This window comes from Zosterops lateralis, assembly GCF_965231275.1.
Source record: "Zosterops lateralis genome assembly, chromosome: 12".
Taxonomy (NCBI): domain Eukaryota; kingdom Metazoa; phylum Chordata; class Aves; order Passeriformes; family Zosteropidae; genus Zosterops; species Zosterops lateralis.
The window spans coordinates 11,262,350-11,282,336 of record NC_139772.1 but is presented as its reverse complement, the minus strand read 5'-3'; the positions used below and the strand labels follow the sequence as shown (position 1 = coordinate 11,282,336).

Below are 19,987 nucleotides of genomic sequence, written 5' to 3'. Positions count from 1 at the left end.
TAGTAAGTCCAATATACTTAATTGTGAAATTATCGTGTTGTGAAATAATGATTCCTCTGCCAAGAAGGAAAGATGCTGAGACCTCCTGAAATGTGGGTTATGTTAACATTGAAGAGCAAAAAAGAAATCTTTAAATTGTAGAATGTACTCATTAAAGCCTGTGGGGAGCTTGTTTTTCTTTTTCCAAAGGCAAATCTTTTAAATCTTTTGAGAGTACTTGGAGCACCATCTAAATTTAGGATTTGAAAAATTGTTTCCTCCTGTATCAGTCCTTGGGGGAAGGGGCTGTATCTCCATTTTGTTGTTGCACTCTCTTTAAAAAGGTGTGTTCAGAGCTAAGCTCTTGTTACCAATGGATTGTGTCCTTGCTGCCATTGTGGCCATGCTGACAAGGGAGGTCCTACACGTGAATTAGGCACCGCCAAAAGCTGCCACTCCTATAATATCCTAATAGATAAAATAAAGTGGGAAATACAAGAATGGTCTGCTTGGGAACGATCTTTGTTGTTACTGGGCACCTCTGCATTCAAAACTAATGAGCCACCATGAAATTCTCTTTTCTTATAAATGTTGTGACATTAATGACCAGGTTGGGATCTCCCAAGACCTGCGAGGATCTACTGCTCCACCTTGTGGTCTGAAAAACTCTTCCCGTTAGTCTACTCTGCACAGGGTGCTGTGCCAGAAAACCTCCAGCCTCTTCCTCCTTCTTTATTTAACTGGAATTTGACTGGAATCGGTATCATACTTCCCCTCGAGATATGGATCTTAAGGGCAAGTAACGTGCTGTCACCTTTGGCATTGCTTCAGGACAGACATTGCAAGACGTCTGTCATTACAGAAGAGAAAAATAGAAATGAAGAAGGGTGCTGTACACACATACCTACATAGCTCAGGAGGTGCAGACTAAATTAAAAATAGCTGACAAAAATCAAGATGCACAATGCTCAGCTGCTTTTTTCAGTACATACACTGGGCCCAAGGAAACAGTGATTTGGATGGTCAGTGAGGCAACTGCAGAGGGTTCATCCTTCCTTGCTGCTGTTGGGCCAGAAAACCAGCTCATTCCCACAGTCCTGCAGTCTTCAGTAAAGATGAATGCTGTGCAATTGCCCAGCCACAATCCTTCCCCTACATCAACACCACAAAAGCTGTTTCTCAGACTAGCAAGAATGCTGTAGCAAGACAGGACACCCAGCGCTTGGAAATCATGCAATAACTTTCTCCAGCTCTGAAATAAAGACTGCAAAGGAGTAATATTCTTCTGCTGTTGAAATCACAACTTCTGTTTACTTCAGTGGGGCAGGATCAAACCAGTACTGCTCTTCTGCTCTTCTGATGCTGGGTTTGTTCTAGGGAAGCTTTTATAACAAAGCATTACAAGGAAGATTTTATGTCTGTGTGGTCTAACACCACCAATTCAGGAGGGTTGGATCCTATTTTGGACACCTAGCATATATTCTTAGACAATTATAATAGCCAAACTGTAGCAATCAGTTAATACTTACATTGAGAACACAGCTTCTGCAATCACTTGTGCTTTTGGAAGTGAGTGGTTGTGTTCATGAAGCCTTAAGGAGTAGGAGCACTGGAAAAATTACCATCTTCTATAAAAAGACTTATTGTATAATAAGGGCACCTTGTCTTACTACACACCAGCACTCAGAATGCTTCTCATGAAAAAACATTTATGGACTGGCAACAGACAACTGCCTGCCCAATCCTGCCTGAATTTTGCTTAGTAATATGTTATCACAGAACTCTGTTCACTGGAAAGTTGGTGGTGTACTTCAGATGAATATGAGTGTAGAGAAGGATGTGGCTTACACAGCCAGACCTCCCTGCTGACAGTTTCTGCTTCTGAATGGCAGACCCTTGGTTCCCAAAGTGCTGTTCTGTGCTGTCACCTTTGTCATGCTTCAGGAAAGATTGCAAAACTTGTTTGAATAGAGAATAGGGGAAAGGAGAAGGAAGAGGGAAAATAAAACAAAGGATGGTTTTGATAAGTAGTTTGTGGGTTCTTTCCTATGGTTTTCTAGAAGAATATGTCACAAGACAAGGAAATTAACTGTTTTCCTTCCATGCCTCTCACCTCCTTTTCCCTTCTTTATTGATTAAAGGTTTCAAAACCTCTGTGGCTAAAATTAAGTATGCTGAATCTATACAGAAGTTAAGGTGCTGAATTATACTACAGTTACCCAGAATTTCCATGAATACAACAGCACTGAGGATCTAGGCACTTTTGATGCTGATTTCCTGAAGGACTCAGATATCCATCTTTAGGAAATCAAGATTTGAATGTCGATAAAGCCTTGCATTTGAAACTATTCTGACTTGGCACCAGTATATAAGATCTGCACAATTAGGATGAAACCTTTCCAGCAAAGGTTCAAGACTTAGTATGAAGGTAGGGAGAAGGAAAGCAGATTATTAAGAATCTGTAGTTGCAGGAGGTAATTACAGGTTGTCAAGACATGGGTAATGGGCTGCTAACACGAATCCTTTGTCTCCAAAAGCCTTCAGGAAGGAAAACTCAAAGTTTATAATCAGTGTGATATTCCTGGATTCCTTACATACTCTTCATTGAAAATGGATTGGAACAGTGGATTTGTCCTAAATACAATTTATTTCAACTTTAATAATAATGGCGATGATAATAGGAAGAACAATAATAATGATTTTTTTCTTGTTGTCACATTTCAATTCAAGAAGTTGAGAGTCAGTTGCAAGATGCTAGGGGGGGTTGGACAAATCTTTAAGGTCCCTTCCAACCCAAATAATTCCATGATTCTGTATGTACAGAGAAAATGGAAAGTACTAAGAGTGAGATAGTGAAAGACCCAGAACTGTTTTACAAAGACAGATCATTTAAATTTCTGTCTTGACTTCTAAATTACGATGCTTTAGTATCACTGTATCTCCAAGTGTAGAGTTACTTGGTTATGGTTTATTATTTTGTAATAATGTTGAGAGCAGTTAGGTACAACAGTGTCTAATAACTACATGTAATAACTGCAATGTAGGTAAATGCTATGGAGTTTACAGTGCAGACTGTTAGCAGAGAACCATAATACTGTTCTTAAATATTTAATCAATTGGTTAAACTGGGACAAAGGCTTTACAACTGGGAGTTGCTGATGTGCTTACCATCAGACAGCAAAAATGAAGACATGGGCTATTTGAGGTTGCTTCTCAGAAGTGCTCAAAATTCTTTAAACCACTCATTTCCATTTTAATACACAGCAAGAGGTTCAGTAATTTATGGACTGATTTTAATCCATCATTCCTCTCACAGCATATCTAAACTCTCATTAAAGCTGTATGTTCCTCCTGATCTTCTGTTTAAGTAGTTGTATTAACATTCTGTTTCATATTGGTCTAAGCATGGGGTAGAAGTATCTGTCTGGAAATAATATCTTTAGGCTGCTGGAGCTGTATTCACATAGTCACTGAACTGACAGACAAGTTTGTGCTATTTTACCTAAAAATGAAATTCTGTCCCCAAAGCATGTAGACCATGTCACAGTCTCTTCAGAGATATTTTGGTTTCTTCAGTAAAGAAGGGCTCTTGGCTGCTACACTCCTCACCTGGCCTTTCTATTTTCCATTACTCCCAGAGCTCAAGAAGACATGAGTGAGAAAGCAGACACAGAGGCTCATCTGCCTGCTCTGTCAGCTTGAATGAGTATCCAAACCCAGGACCCCATGTCAAACCATAAGAAAGTCCTCTATTTGTTTCAGTAGGAGTTAATATGAGCTTTGAAGGCTTCCTAATGTGACTTGCAGAGTTTACTTGTGCAGGAATGGTTTACTAGGGATATTTCTGTTCCTTGGCAGAATTTAGAAGGGTGTACAGGAATGAAGAGGGCTTGGCGGGGGGAGAGGCAGGGGATGGGAAGACCTTAAGAAGAGATTTTAAATTTTCAAAAACAGAACTAAGTTTAGTTCTTGAAGCCTTTTCTGCCTCTTAGTTTAGAATAAAGTACTTCAAGTGGTAATCAAAATGTGCATCCACCATACTTGGAAATACGTATCTTGCTTTTCTCCAGCTCTTTTATTGTCAGTAGTGCTGGAAAACAGTTTTGGTAATTGATTGGAGCTCCCTTTAGATCAGTTCTCAATACTTGCCTAGCCACAGGATGGTCCTCTTAAGGTTTATCACGCTAAATATTATGGATCTTATCTAGAACCTTTCTATTGCTGGTATCTCTCTAGACCCTTGTAAATTTATCAAGCTGAGGGTTGCTAGAATTGTTCAGGGACAAATAACATCTCTGCACAGGCAGATATTTAGCTGAGAGTCTATACAGTGTGTCACTTATACACTATTTCATGGTATCATACCTCAGATACAAGAAGAGTCAGAAACAAGAAGTTTACAATTGATGAAAGATTTGGGTGAGAGATTCAGTTCTTCCCTCTCAGCTGTTCTTAATATTGCATATGTAGTGAATGATGTGGGTATATGATGCAGCAGCTTATAACCCTGCAGAAATCCCTGTTCTGAAGGTTTATTTTGTGGAGCCAACAAGACATGTAGGGCAGAACAGGGAATTTCAGAGAAGCAGCTGGCAACTGGCATTTGAGCTCAGTGCTGAAGAGCCTGGGTGAATCCATGCCCTGCAGGTGATTAGTGGCTGATCAAGGAAGGGAAAGAGAATAGATGGAGTGGGAAAGGGAAGAGAACATCTGTGAGCTGGACACTGACTCTGGATCTGGGAAAGAAGGTACTGCCACATCACACAACTGAGCATTGTCCCTAATGTCACACTATGGCTGAGGACCCAGAGCTCAGGCCAGAGTGAAGAAATCAGCATAACAGTTTAACCTATCTGAGGTCAGTAGTTTGATGCGCTAATAGGAATTGAAAACCCCTTTTTAGGAAACCAAAATCACTAGATTTGCATCTGAGCTTTGATTGACTGATGAGTCAAACTCTTGGCGTAGGCTTTGCAGCGAGATTACTTCAAAGTTGGTTTATTATTATCATCATCAATGCTATTTTGAAATATAAACTCTGATATTGTAAGGCAAAGGTCATCCACCTTTGAACTGTAAAGTGCCAGGTTATATTCTTCCCCAAAACAGTGATTAAATTTTGTGGCAGACACTTGGCAAAACTGAAGAGGCAGAGTGTAGCAGAAAGGCAAGGTGTGCAGTCAGCACCAGAGTTTGCTCTCAGTGAAGTGGTGCAGTGGCCAGGCTCCCAGCTCCATGGGAGGTGACAACTCCACTGTGCCATTCTCCATGTGTGACAGCTCTGGGCTCCTGACTTTGTGCTGGGCCTGTTCAGGGATATTTGGATCTGGTTTATGTTGCCTTTGGTACCTGTGCTGTGGATTGCTCAGTTCTGCATTACAGCTCATGGAACTATGATTAGGACAGGGAGCATTGGGGAAAATTATAAGATACTTCTGAAGTGTATTGAAACTGCTGGCAAACTGTTTGTTGAAGCAAACAATTTCTTCTGGAAATACTGTGGTCTAAAAACACTTGAAAATAATGCTGCAGGGGAGATTTAAAGTGTTCATTATGATAGCTAGAGTAATGTTAAAACATTTATCTGCCGCTATTCCTAAATTCATTAAAAACCTAATCTGATTCTTATGATAAAGTAAGTCTCCAGTGACTAATCCGACAATTACATGCTTCCTAATGAGTAGTCTGAACATGACTGACCTGGCAGAGACTTCGGCTCACAAAAGAAGTACTTTATGTTGGTAAATTCCTTTTCCCCAGATTTCAGTGGGAAATATTAATTCTGCCTATGACTATGCAGGAACAGGAAACAAAAATGAACATTAGTACTGAAAGTGTCTTGCACAAAAACTACAATAGCTTATTAACTAAGACTGAGCATCATCCTCCCCCACTGTGAGCACTTCAGTTAATCATAGTAGGCATTACTCAACTTCATTTGGCATCAGTAAAATTTCAGATGTAATCCAAATATCAGGATAAATCTTTGATGAGAGTATAATTTTAATATTAGTCGTCTTCTTTAATTCACCATAGCCTCTTGTAGAGCTGGAAAGCAATTAAAATGTTTATTGTGCTATAAAGAATTCTTTGGAGTACATTGATGTTGACCACTTACAGAGAGTTATACAGCTAGGGAATCTTTTTCTAAAAAAAAAAAAAAAAAAAAAAAAAAAAAAAAAAAAAAAAGTAGCCTTGCCAGAAAGGTTATAATGAGGGTACAGCTCTTGTAAATCAGGCAGTAGAAATGATCATAGTTGATGATTTCTCCAGTGACAAGCCTTTCTTTGCAACTCTCACAAATGCACTGCCCAAAAAGTATTCCATCTGCTGCAAACAGTGCTTTTCCTCTGTGCTGTGAGCAGCAGTCACACACATGTAAGTTGTGGTCTTTTTTGATCAGCTGCACTGACAAGGTGATGTTTGAGAATTCTCCCTTCTGGAGTGTTGCCATATCTACTTAGTGGGAGCTTGCAGATTTTTCCCATCTGTACAGAGCCTACCCTATCACCTGATAAATACTTTAGAGCACACAGTGGACATATTCTGCTTCCAACAAGTCAGTGAGGGCAAGAAGTCCTCCAGTCTGTTCAAACTAATCTGTCCTGAAAGCTTTCTGTGGCATGTTTCATGTTACAATACAGCCACTGGACCTGTCCCTGCCCTTGTAAGGCAGGCAAGCCCTATGAAAGTAGGTAACTGATACAGAAAAATAAATGCTCTAGATTTTTAGATCTTACTAAAGACTGAGGATTTTTTTTTAATAGCAGAAGAATGATTCCAAAAATTACGGTTGTTTACAGAAGGGTTACATTCTGCCATCTATCTTTGTGCAGAAGTCCCATTGGGGTCTCTCAGCAGGCTACTCCAGAACACAGATGTTTCTGGCTATTCATTCAGTGTTTTAGTTCTGCTGGATGCTTCTTACTCTCTAGCTTTTTGTTACTGGGAGCTTGTTAAAATATAAATGTTTCTTTTTGTTGCCACCACCAGAGCTCTCCGAAGTTATCTAACAAAAAAAGTCTGTGTGGCTGCCACTGGGTGGTGTATGCCTTGTGTAAGTAATACTCACTAAAGTAAATTTATCAGAGTTTTGTATAAGTGGAACTTCCAGATCTAACCCAAAAGTCTCCATATCTGTTTTTTTTCTAGAAAATTTCCCTGGAGTTTATCAAAGAAAGACACTCCAGGACTTGGCTAGTAAAAAGAAGGGGGTGTATATGTCCATGCCCTTGTAAAATTCAACTTTCAATGGGGAAATACAGTGTGTGTTTATATTTTCCTTCTCAGTTCTTGTAAGTTTCCATGGTTTTTTGAGAGCCACCTACTTTTACAAGCATGGAAAGGCCCTTAGTGTGGCAGGCATCTTGAATTAATCATAGTTAGCTTTAGGACATAGTCCATATGTCAACCACCTAACTTTTTTTTTTTTTTTTTTTTTTAAGGTAAAGGAAGATGCCATTTTCTACCACTTCCATGTCCTTATTGTTCAACTTCTAAGAACATCTGTAGAACCTTTGTGGGTGTAGCTTTTGGTAGGACAGCAGAATTTCTTTTTGTTACGTAGCACAAGCTCTGCTGACTCTAAGGACTCAGGGCATTGTAATGTGTATCAGTCGGTCAATAATTACGTGTTCATAACCCACACCTTTGACTGTCCAAAGTCAGCTCCAGTTAAGTCACTGAGGCTGAAAAGTTGCTGAGGCTTTCAGAATAAAGAGAAACTGCAGAAGGAAGAGGAAAAGAAACCTTTTACCTTTCAGTGCTTTACTTAATGCATACCATCCAATTCAAGTTTAATCTGTTCTCTTGGATTCTTCTTTACCTAGCAGTTCTTTATAAATCTCAAAAAGCAAACTGTAATCTTAGTATGAGCATCCTGTAAATTTTATTAATAGGTTAAGTCTGAACATGATAGACAAGTATAAAAACAACTTCTGATTTCTTCCCTTTAATTTGCTCAGCAGTCCAGAAGAACTACTAAAATAGTGAAATTAAGTTTTCCCCAAGTCTATATCCACATACCAACTTCTGCATGGGGATACACAGCAATTATATGAAACTCATTGTGTTATCCTTTTGAGGCAAAAAAGTTAAATTAGCACTAGAAAGGTGCCTCCATGCAATAACAGTGGTGGGGGGAGGGAGGAGGAGGAAGATATTTAAGAATATCTATGATTTATGACTGGAAAGATCTCAACAAAATCCGGTGATATCCCACAGCTCTGCTTGCTGCCTTATGTTTTTTGGTCTTGTAGGAAAATTTACACGTAAAGTGAACAAGCTCCCAAACACAATTTGAAAGAAAGAAGTGACTGAGTTGGCTTGACACTCACTAAAGCACTTTTAGAGCCTGAAACTCTTACAAGACTTTCTACTGAATGAAACTAATATGTATGTCCAGCACAAGAGGCAATGGATGGAAAAATTTTAAGATACCAAAGTGTTTGGTCTCTGTATCAGTAAACAGTTCTTGGCCATTCTATAGACTTTGGTAGCAAAGGGCCTCTCACCTTTGCTCGTAAAGGTCAGATTTTATTTTGATGATATGGAAAAGTTACTGCAAACTTTTCATTGAAATGTGCCTTTTGTAGCTGTTGGTTGTTGGCATTCTCTTCATTGCCATTTGGAAGTATTTGAATCAGAAGATGCTAATGAAGACCCAGTTTTTTCTAGCTGAACTGACATAAGATAATATGGTGGCTAAACAAAATGCAAGACCTGCAGACTGTTACCTTCTGTGCCTGAGCAGGCAGTAAATGATGAAGGAAGCAGGTTAGGAAATTAAGTGACCCAAATTAGAATAGAAAAGAGTTCAGGCACTCTGGGTGTCACCTTGTGCAAAGTGAGATAGGGGAATATATTTTTTTTCCTGGAAATTGCCAGATGACGTGGAGATGTGGCAATGGTGCATCTGTCCTGAGTGGTATGAATGATGCTGCTGCCACACCTGCACCTGACCCAGCGGGAGCCTGCTGCCTTCCTGAGGCACTGTGCTGCTCTAGTGGGGAGGGCTAGGACTATTTTTGGACATAACGAAATAAGGATGGAGGTTATTTTTCAGAACTAACTGCTTTCCTCGGTCTGTCTGGGTGGTGAGCAGAGAGGTTTTCTGACTCCTCTCAGAAGTTCTGGAGGTACCAAGCTCCGGAGTGTTTCATTAGCACCAGCATCTTATTAAGTTCCAAGGACAGGTATAATTCCATGTTATCTGATAAGGATTTTCCCACTCATCCTGCATTCCTATTTTCACAGGAAGCAATTATTTTATGTTACAAGTGTGAACTAATAGCCTTTATTACCAGGCAACCACACCATCACTATATCCATACATAACCATCTTTCAGAACGTGCTTTCTCTGTCAGTTCTATCTGTCTGGTTCAGTGTTCACACACAGTTCTCCATCTGCCAGGCAGGGTCTGTTCTTTCTGTGTGTGATTTGAAAGCAGCCCAGGCACCTGCCCGGCTTGCAGATGGTGTTACTCCATCACAGTCTGGAGTCACCACTGTCAGCACAGAGTACTTCAGGGAGATGAAAGAGGATGATGGAGTTAAGGTCTTACTGAAGACATGCCAAACAACCTGAGCCAACTATAGTTACTGTATGTAATTTTTTGTTGCTGGCATTGCCAAACTGTGCAGGAGGTGAGGTTTTGTTTGTAACAAGTCTCTCACCTACTTTGGAGGAGGGGAGAACCCCCACACTGCAGAACCGAGGGCAGAAATCATGATCCTACATTAAAAGTGCCCCCACTAAACCTTTCAGTAGTCTGGCGCTAGCTCCTCTAGATGCTGTTTTTCTGCTCGAGTGCCTTTGGTTTGGCCTTTCTCTCCCCCCCGCCCCGGTGCTATTTTTTGCGAACGAAAAAAATGTGTTAAGCAGCCTGGAGTGGCAGCAGAAGGCAAATACGCCTGTAACTCAAAAACTAAGTTAAACTTCGAGGAGTGTGCGAGCAACCGTTCCCGGGAAGGGGCTGAGCGGTGCCCAGGGCGCTCCGGGTTAGGGTCAGCCCGGGAGGAGCGGGGAGCGCCGGGGAGCGCCGGGGAGAGCCGGGGAGAGCCGGGGAGAGCCGGGGAGAGCCGGGGAGCGCCGGGGAGAGCGGGGAGCGCCGGGGAGCGCGGGGAGAGCCGGGGAGCCCGGGGAGCGCCGGGGAGAGCCGGGGAGCGCCGGGGAGAGCCGGGGAGCCCGGAGAGCCCGGGGAGCGCCGGGGAGCGCCCTCCGCTCGTCCCCTCGGCACCGGCAGCGCTCCGGGCAGCGCGGGGCGAGCCCCGGCACGGCTGTGCCCCAGAAACTCCGCCAGGAGCAGCGGGATGCCGCCCTCCCGCCGGGGCGCCTCGGGGCCGTGGGGCCGGGGAAAAAAGACCTGGCAAGCGGTCGGTTCTCTTACCCCCTCCATTTTTGTAGCAGAGGTACGGGAATCGCCAGACGTTGGCCAGGTCCACGGCGAAGCCGATGACGGAGAGGAGGAAGTCGATCTTCTTGCCCCAGGTCTCCCTGTCCTGGGGGCCGTAGCGCGGCGCGGGGGCGGCGGGCAGGAGGCTGCTGCTGGTGTACTGCACCCCGTTGTGCTCCTTCACCAGGATCAGCTCCACGTCCTTCTTGGGCGGCGGCGGCGGCCCCGCGCGGTCCGGCAAGGGGGCCACCACCGACACTTTGCGCTCGGGCTGGACCTGTTTGTTCATCCTCGCCTTAAACATCCAGAGAGAGCGGGCTGAGGAGGGGGCGCGGGCGCGCGGATAACGGAAGCGCGCTCCCCGCTGGAGGCGACTCCGCGCTCAGCCCGGCGGTGTCAGCGCGGCGGGAGCGAGGCACGGCCGTAATAAGAGCCATGCAAATGAGGCGGGAGAGGGGGGACCGCGGCGCCCGCGCCCGCCGGGGCGCCCCCGGGGAGCGGGAATGCCCGCGCCTCCTGCCGCGGGGAGCGGCCGCACCTGGGGCCGCCCGGCACCGCCAGCTCCGAGCCCCGCATTGCCCAGAGCCCCGCATTGCCCAGAGCCTCGCATTGCCCAGAGCCACGCACTGTCCAGAGCCCCGCACTGCCAGGAGCCCCGCACTGACGGGAGCCCCGCACTGTCCAGAGCCCCGCACTGCCCGGAGCCCCGCACTGCCCGGAGCCCCGCACTGACGGAGCCCCGCACTGCCAGGAGCCCCGCATTGCCAGGAGCCCCGCACTGTCAGGAGCCCCGCACTGCCAGGAGCCCCGCACTGTCAGGAGCCCCGCACTGTCAGGAGCCCCGCACTGAGGGGAGCCCCGCACTGTCAGGAGCCCCGCACCGTCAGGAACCCCGCACACTCTGGAGCCCGCACCGCCCCTGGTTCCCCGCCGGGTTACTCAGGTCGGCTCCGTCCGGCCGCAGACTGTGGCGCGCTCGGAGCGGCCGCTTCCCGCCAGGCAAAACCTATTTTGCATCCCTATTCCAGCCAGCTGAAATTGCCGGCAACAGGCAACAGGTACAGCCTGCCTGGATTGCCCACTTCCCTTCTTTCTCGGCTGATCTCCCCTGTCCGCTAGTGTGGCTTTAGTTAAACAGCAGAATTTTTGGCTTTTATCATCAGAACCCAGTGGGATGCAGGCAGAGCTGGACACTGCTAATGCTCCTGTGCCAGGGCTGATGGATGCCCAGCTTCTTATTGCATGGCAAACGTGAGGCTGGTAGAATTCAGTTGTCAGGTTGAGACATTTGTGAGACATTAGGTATTTGCTGCTATTCCAAATGGAACCCGAGTCTTTTACATGTAAAATGGGCAAAAAGTTATCCAGCACAACAGTGATTGGTGCCAGAAGTTGGCTAAATACAGTTGCAGAAAGGGGTTTTCAGGGACTCTTCCTGTTACAGCTGTGAATAGTAACTCTACATTCTGTGTCAGTTAAGGGAATAAAATTTGTCCACAAAAGACAGAAAACAGCTCTCCCTCCCCAGTACTAAATAGCTCCCTTTCTGCCTGGTATCAGTGAGAGCAGGTCATCACAGAGGGTTCTCAAAGGTGTCACAGACCACCATACTTATTTACTCTGCTAGGGCTGATAAAACAGTATTACATATATTGTAATACATAAAGAGGTGCGAGTCAGAGTTCATGAAGAATACCAGATTTCTCTGCAAACTTGTAATGTGAAAAAGAATATCACCTCAGAGTTAAAGTTCATGTATTGGCATCCTCCCCATCTCCCTTTAGGCTACAAAGATGCTAGCAAGACACCTAGAGATAATATACAGATTTTCTGCCTTCACAAAACACGCTTGGTTCAAGCTCTAACATCCCAGCTCTGACTTGAATTCTAAATCCTTCATTTGGGTGAAGCATTTGAGCAGTGGTTATACTGTTCCAGAGCACTCAGGTGCTTAGACCATGCAGCTCATGCGTTCTCTTTTGGTTACTCTGATTTCCTGTCCTCATCTCTTTCCAACACATCACACAAAACCTTTTTTCTCTTCTTTTTGACACTCCTTGCTGTACGTGCAGTGAGTCTGTGTGACTATCCCGTGGTGCCCTGTGAGCAGTTGCTGTTTTCCCGTGCAGTGCAGCCCACGGGATCGTGCTCGTGCGCAGCTGCTGCTGCCTCCTCCTCGTACCAGCCATCACTCACTGCACCACATGCCCCAGATACACCAGACACAGACCCTGCTCCATGCACTGCCCCCAAATGTGCCCGGCCTGCCTGAGCTGAGGTGTGTCTGCACCCCCATCCTCCCACAGCAAATAAAGGACACGCTCTGTCTCAGACATAAAAGCAGCCCCTGCCCTCAGCTGCAGAGCCCTGAAGGTGTCCTGTTGACAAACTCACCAGACAGCACTGGGGGTGTCTCTGTCCCATTCCCTGGTACCTATGGGGAGGGGGAAGATGACTGAAGGGGGATTGCTCCTTCTTGGTTCCACCACTCAGGGACTGCAGTCTCTCTGGGAGCTGAAGGTGTAGCCTTGCCAGTAAGGAGCTTTTTAAACCTGGTTCCCCTCTCTCCACGTGACTATTACTGCCTTAATGATCTGCACAGTCTTCCTACGCTAGACAGTGGCACTCCCATATTGCTTCTGGAAAAGTAAGGCCTTGCTCAGGAACACCCTTTTCCCCACAAGGTCTCAATTAGCTGAGCTTGATCATGATGTCTATGGTGGGAGGAATCTAGAAAGCCCCCGCTTATTTCCTAAGAGAATTAAGTCACTCTGCATATATATATATATATATATATATGTGCCTTTAGTTCTTGCATGGAAAGTGTGCACAATCTGGTTAATGTAATATCTGCTGCACCCTCAAGGTAAGAAACTCCTCAATTGGATTTTATGAAAAAGTTGCTTAATCTTGAATCTGTCTGGATCTTGTTATGCCTAATGTAGCCTGACAGTAGGTAGAGTTGAAGTCAGAGAAGAGAATATTGTATTTAGAAGCCTCAATGGGGCCAGAAAAGATGGCAGGGTGTTAGGGATATGCCACTGTTGGCTGGGAAATAGGTTGTAATTTATTTCAGAAAATAGTCAGGTATTGCTAGGTTAATAATCAATTATTCAAATTCTTGTCTGTGTTTCCTTGCAATGTATGGGAGGATATATTGTGTGTTGTAACAGTAAACTGAGGCTGTCACTCACACATTAGTGTCTAGGAAGAAAAAAACCCCAATGAACAATTCTGTGTGTGCTTTCAGAGCTCAGTTTGCTGGTGGTGTGAAGGCTCACTGTGCTTGTTGGCAGCAGGGTTTGAATTCTACAGTGCTGGCAGCACAGCCCTCTGCCACTGACACTGCAGAGCTACAGGGGCTGCCTACAGTCCTTCCAACGAACCTAGGGACATCTTCTGAGAAGGGTGGAATCAAAGAGTGTTCAAATATGCTGGAACTTGCACTTTACTGTTGGTGTGTCTGTAAGAGTCTTGCTTCATGAAATGTCTGATACACTTGGTGCAAGAGCTTGGCAGCTGAGCCAAACAAAACAGTAACTGAGAGAGGATATAATTGTTTTATAAGTAAATTGAGCTAAATGTCACTGAGAAAAAACCTCACCACTATTTAAACCAAAGGAATCACAATAAATTTGGTGGGAAAATGAAAAGAGTTCTAACTATCAAAGCAGTGAATGCAATGGAAACTAAAGACTTGGGGTTTGGGATATTTTTTTTTATGAGTAGATTTGTATGACAAAGTTGTTCGAGACTTGAGGACTTGGGACATCAGTTTCTTATTATAATCCAAGATACAGTGGAAGGAGTAAAAGAGGCAATGGATATATACACCAAGTATTTAATTTCATGTCCTGGTACATCCACAGAAGCTCATTCTGGCCTTGAGGCTCACCAGCACTGAAAGACTAAACATTTTTCAAACAAAGTGCATAAGTTGAATGAAGTTAGGTTTGGTTATTCTGTAATAGAAGAAACTTGGGGAATAGCCAGTTGCTGCGGGAACTGGGAACAAATCCTTCTGACTAAATCAATGTTAAAAGGATTTCACAGTGATAGGAACATGGCATTGGCAGGGGTGCTCATCTTTCTAGGTTAGCAGGTAAAGGATGCCATGCCATAGACTGTACTGGGCATCTTTTAATGACAGTAGATATATCGGCCCCAGCTTCCTGGACTTTCAAGAGTGGGTTGGGCAGGTTTGGTTCACAGTGTCACAATGGCATTCCAAATGTAATGTTTACTTAGTATTTAAAACTTCCATGTTTTATTGTTAGCAGGGTGCTGTTGTGGTATCTCTTCCCTAGAGCTAAAGAAATGCATCTCTTACACTGAGAAGGGCTTGTTTGGGTTGGTCCAGCTCTGCATTTTGACAGTGTCTGTCATGTGACAAACTGTCTTCAGACTGAAAATAAATATTACAGACACACTTCACAGTATTTTGGTATTCTGTTCATGCAAGAATGCCAAGTTCTAGGGGAAGACAAGGCTTCTCCTTGTTTCTCATGATAGCAGCTTTTGTAACTTCCTCATCAAATTGCTTGAGATTGTCCCAAACACACACCTTCAAGGCTTGTTTTACCTGGGATCTGCTGTCTCTGGCATCAGATGACACTCAAGAGCCCGTCAGTGTCACCCAAGCAAGCTATCCTGTGTCATCTTCATAATTTTACAATATGTGTGTGTAGAGAAGACGACGTTGAAGTCCCAGAGTTTTATCCCTCATAATTACACCACTGCCCCTTCTCTGTAGGCTTAACTCTTTCACCTCCCTTCGGCCTCTTTCCAGTTTACGAGCACTTAGTGTCTTTTAAAGATTTAATCTCCTTTGGAACATTTCACACAGTAGCTAAGTTTCAACTTCAGCATATTCTTTCTTGCTGTTTGGATCTGTTTTGGATGACTAGCTCCTGTTGCTGCTTGAGCATCAGGCTGATTCTGCCTCAGAGATGGTTGTATGAGAGTGATTTGCAAAGCTGTGTACGAATGGGGTGGAACTGGGAGCACTCCCAGTTTCAGTCTGACTGTGCAGGAGGGGCACTCCATCCTCCTCCTTATCTTGGCTTGTGCAAGAGAGAAGTGGGTGCAGGGTCCAAAGGGTGCAAAGGCACACACTGACCTTGTCTGCTTTGAACAGTAGGAGAACCAGTACAGTTGGCTCTGCTGTAGTCCTTCCTCTGGGTTCACCAGGTTATACATCTGTGTTATCTTTCCCCTTTCTGGTTGGAATAGACCTTTCTTGAGCAAAAATGGCCTCCATTTTAGATGAAGTCCTACCAAGCTTTAGTGAAATAGTAATGATTCCCAGGACTACCAGCCAAGATTTAAATGAGAAGGGGATCTCACTTGCCTTTTTCACATCTGTACTAAATGTTTATCCACAGACAGGCTATAAACACACAAGTCATTCTTCTCTGTCACTTCTTTAATTCTTCAAGACCAGGTTTACCATTTTATTCTATTTGCTTCCATCCCATCTTTATTATGTTAGGTTTCCTTTCTTTTTCCCTGTGTGAGTCCCATTCTTCACTGATTAAATGCTGCCTGCCAACTTCATCATCTCCAAATTTCATTAGCAAACACAAACTTTTGGGTGCATATTATTAATGCAAATATTTAATAAGATCATTCCCACTAACAGATATTTCAAGATGGGTAATCTCACTCCAAGCCTGTAATTATCCTTATAGCACAACATAGTATTATATCCTCTTTAGTCAGTTCCTTTCCTGTCTTAACAATTCTATTTATCTCCGTGTCTTCTGTTCAGACTAACAATTACAAATGTCATTGTAATAGCTACTTTTGTGAAGTCGTGATAGATTAATATCTACCCCATTTTCCTTGCTTTTATAAAAGGTAGTTATGAGAAAAAGGTACCAGATTAATCTGTCTTCCTTTGGGAAGCTCATTTTGCATGTAGGAGTTTTCCCTGCTTATACACCTGTGGGTAGAACTCGTGAAAAGTGTTTTAACTTGGGAACTCCATGTGGTCATAGCATTATTTGCATCTGCCTAAATCATCATTTCTGTCATCTGCAGACCCTGAATGAGACACCTTGCTTTGATGTCCAAAGCAAGACTGAGAGATGACTCAAAAAATCTAGTGATATAAGAATTTGCTGAATTTCATACGATTCCAAGATGATTTTCACTACACTGCTGATGGCGAGGTGCTGGGTATTATTTTTCCCCTGTTGAAAAGACTAAACAAAAAGCCAGAAGCTATCTGTTCTTACTTGCTGGGAGGACCTGTCCTTTCTTTTGCTGCCAGTCTCTTGCTGATATCAGTGCTTGTACAGCAAATAAAATATGTCCAATTGTGCAGGCTGCAAAAGAAAAAAAAAGAAAATACAATAAGCTTGGTATCTTGCTTAACTAAAAATAAGTACCTTAATACAGGCTACTGATCATAAGTTTATTGTGTACTATACTGATCATTGAACATTGGAAGCCAATCTTTATGTAGCCTCATTCAGTTTAACAGGATCATGCACCTCTATCTGAAGGCACAACAGGATGAATTCTTTTTATAAATGCAAACCAGCTGATTTTACTGATTACAATGAAGTCCAAACAAAGGGTGAAAATATTTAAATTTTTAATGGTTGGTGCTTTCTACTGGACCTAATATTTGGGATCAAATTTCTTCCTTTGATACAGAAACAGAACACTCTGTGGCCAGTGAGAATGATATGTGGAAAGGAGATGAGATAAGCCTCACTTATCTAAGTTCTGTTTCTCATTTTTGAGAATTCTCATTTTTTACGAGGGCTCAGAACCAATCAAATTATGCTAAATAAAGTTGCTTTTTTCACTCAGAGAAGGCATGCAAGCAGAGGTTCCCACTACAGTTGCCCAAGGTTTACACTGTGGCTATATCCAAATCAGAATTCTGTTGTGCTAGATGCTGGACATCCACAAGGACAAAAAAAAAGTTAGATTCATTTTATCTACCTAGAAGCAATGAGCTTTCCATTGCTGTTACTTGAGAGACAGGACCATTGTGGCTGTTAGTGGTCCTAAGGCAACTCATTTCCTTAAGATTTTGATATTGTCATTCCATGTCTTTGAGACAGAAAGACAAAAATCTAGTAGCTAATTAAAAACAGTGTCCTCAAAAACACTGAAAAAGACTGATTATTCTCTTAAGCAGAAATTGATTATCTAAAAATACAAACTTTTGAAAAGATTCAAGTCTCATAATGGATGTTAGTTGAAGAATGAAATAGCTTCTCCACAAAGCTTAAGAATTTTTGTATGTTTTGCCTTATGAAAGTTTACACACTCATCTTACAGGTGTCTTCACCTCATGTATAGGTCTGAGTGGGTTTTACTTGCTTTTACTGTTCAAAACCTTTGCAGTTCTATAGCAACAGGCACCTCAAGCTGTGAACTGATTTGGTACTTGGAAACCTCCAGTTGCCCTTAGTTGTAGCATTTATCCAAGTGCAGCACCAAGTAGCAATTTAGCTTCCCAGCTAACATTGAGTAGTTTGGACAGTTCTAAGTAAATTGTTTTTGTTGAACTGATTGTTTTAAAATTAAGCCTCCAAGCACTGAAAGAATCAGCAATGCCAAAGGAGACTCGGAGCCTGTCCTCAAAGTTATGACAAGTCAGGCACTTGGCAGTTTTCACAATGACCTATATTTTAATATGGGCTATTGGATTATTTCTAAAGAGGCTTCTTAGCCATAAAAGAATTATGCTCATTGGCTGGGCTGTGGCAAAAATACAATTGAATTAAGGATTGAAATAATTTAGGATCCAGCTGGACAAGTTGTCCCTGCGGCTGAGCAGTAACAGATGTATTAAGCATTGGAAATTGCACAGAAAAAAAGGTATAATTGATCTAAGGTAACCTCACTACTTTATATTAAATAAATCAATGCTGATAAGCTGAAAGGTTAGAAGCAAGAAGCTGAATTGAAGGAAGGTGGACTTGGAAAAAGCAACTCTAAGTAAAACAAGTTAACTTTTATGTCCTAAATATGGTAGGGACTATGGACACTTGATTTCTCTAAGTACAGTGGCTATGAATTTATGAATTTCCAAATCAGCAGAGCCCTGGGGAGTGTTGGGGAGTGTAAAGGAGGGGTTGCATTTTCTATGTGAGAAACAGAAAATTATAATTAGCTGCCTCTGTGTTAATATCATACAGTTATTCATCCCTGAAAACCACAGGTGAGGCACAGGGCTCACTGACATGTACCTGTATCAATCTCTGCTGTTCAGCTCAAGGATTCAAAGGGAAGGCTGCATCATAACAATCCCCTTACACCCAGCAGCTGAGGTTTCTGAAGTGCACTGTGTATGTGTGTTAAAAGAAGCAGGAAAGCCCAAAATGTTGGCCAGTGATGCAGGAGACAGTAAATTCCTTCTGGAGACACCCAGTGCCTGAACATTAGCAAATGCAGAGGTACTGGAGGAGGAGGGTGTAAAATGAAGAATAACGTACTTTTCTGGTTAAAAGTGTTTTTTGGAAAGTCAAAGGAAAACTTTACAAGGTGAGACAAGCTTCAAATAAAGTTGTGTATGTATTTAATGTAGCTGGAAATACTGCAGGACAGTAAAAGACAACATTTCCCTGTTGTTACTAAACTCCTAATTCCATTTCTCAATTTCTGGACTAAGCAGAAATCGTTTCATTAGGAATTAACCTTGTTTTGCAAATAATGAAAAGATATATATTTTAAAAAATTTTTGAATTATTGCTTTAGGTGCACCTCTAGCAAAGTGAACTCAAACTGGCATGACTCCTGTGCTGTGGGTGTGCCTGTGTGAAGTTGGCCGAGGAAGGGGCACACAGAGGCAGCTTGGCCCCGGTGGGGCTGCAGGAACCAGGTGTGTTCCCGTGTCCCGCAGAGCAGGAGCACCAGGGGCCCTGGGGATGCGGTCAGGGTTGTCCAGTCTGGCTTTGTTGGGCTGCTTAGAGAGGAAATCATGTCTGAGCTCGATTCAGGCAGGGAGCCTTGCCCGGCTGGCTGCGGGCATGAGGCAGACGCGGCTCTCCGGGAATCCGCAGCAGGAGAGGCGCAGAGCGGCCTTTTGGATTGCCCTGAAGCTCCACCTGCTGGATGTGCTGCAGCCCCGGAAAGGCAGGGAGGATGGCACGGGATGCTCCGGGCCCGGGCAGCAGCGCAGAGCCGCGGCTCGTGATGCTGCTGCTGTGCCCCGAGCCGGGTTAGGGGGGCGGGTATGGGGAACTGGGTTAGGGAAACAGGGTTAGGGGAGCCGGGTTAAGGCAGCCGGGTATGGGGAGCCGGACTAGGGGAGCCGGGTTAGGGAGCCGGGTTAGGGAAACAGGGTTAGAGGAGCCGGGTTAGGGGAGCCGGGATAAGGGAGCCGGGTTAGGGGAGCCGGGATAAGGGAGCCGGGTTAGGGGAACCGGGTTAGGGGAGCCGGGTTAGGGAAACAGGGTTAGGGGAGCCGGGTTAGGGGAACCGGGTTAGGGGAGCCGGGTTAGGGGAGCCGGGTTAGGGAAACAGGGTTAGGGGAGCCGGGTTAGGGGAACCAGCTCTTGCCTTGGGGCTCGGCTCTTGTTCCAATCAAACACTGCACACCTCCAGAAAGAACAGAGCTCAGTAGTTTCCCACAGAAATTAAAGACACC

At 44.0% G+C, this 19,987-nt stretch overlaps 1 protein-coding gene across 1 annotated transcript in view; it reads right to left on the bottom strand.

The window, feature by feature from the left end:
* Positions 1-10,749, bottom strand: part of SLC6A2 (solute carrier family 6 member 2) — a 59,462-nt gene extending 48,713 nt beyond the window's left edge. Inside the window, exon 1 of the mRNA XM_083870250.1 lies at positions 10,369-10,749. Coding sequence (XP_083726376.1) covers positions 10,369-10,678 — 310 coding nt within the window. The 5' untranslated portion in view covers positions 10,679-10,749. The remainder of the gene's footprint in view (positions 1-10,368) is intronic.
* Between the last annotated feature and the right edge of the window lie 9,238 nt (positions 10,750-19,987).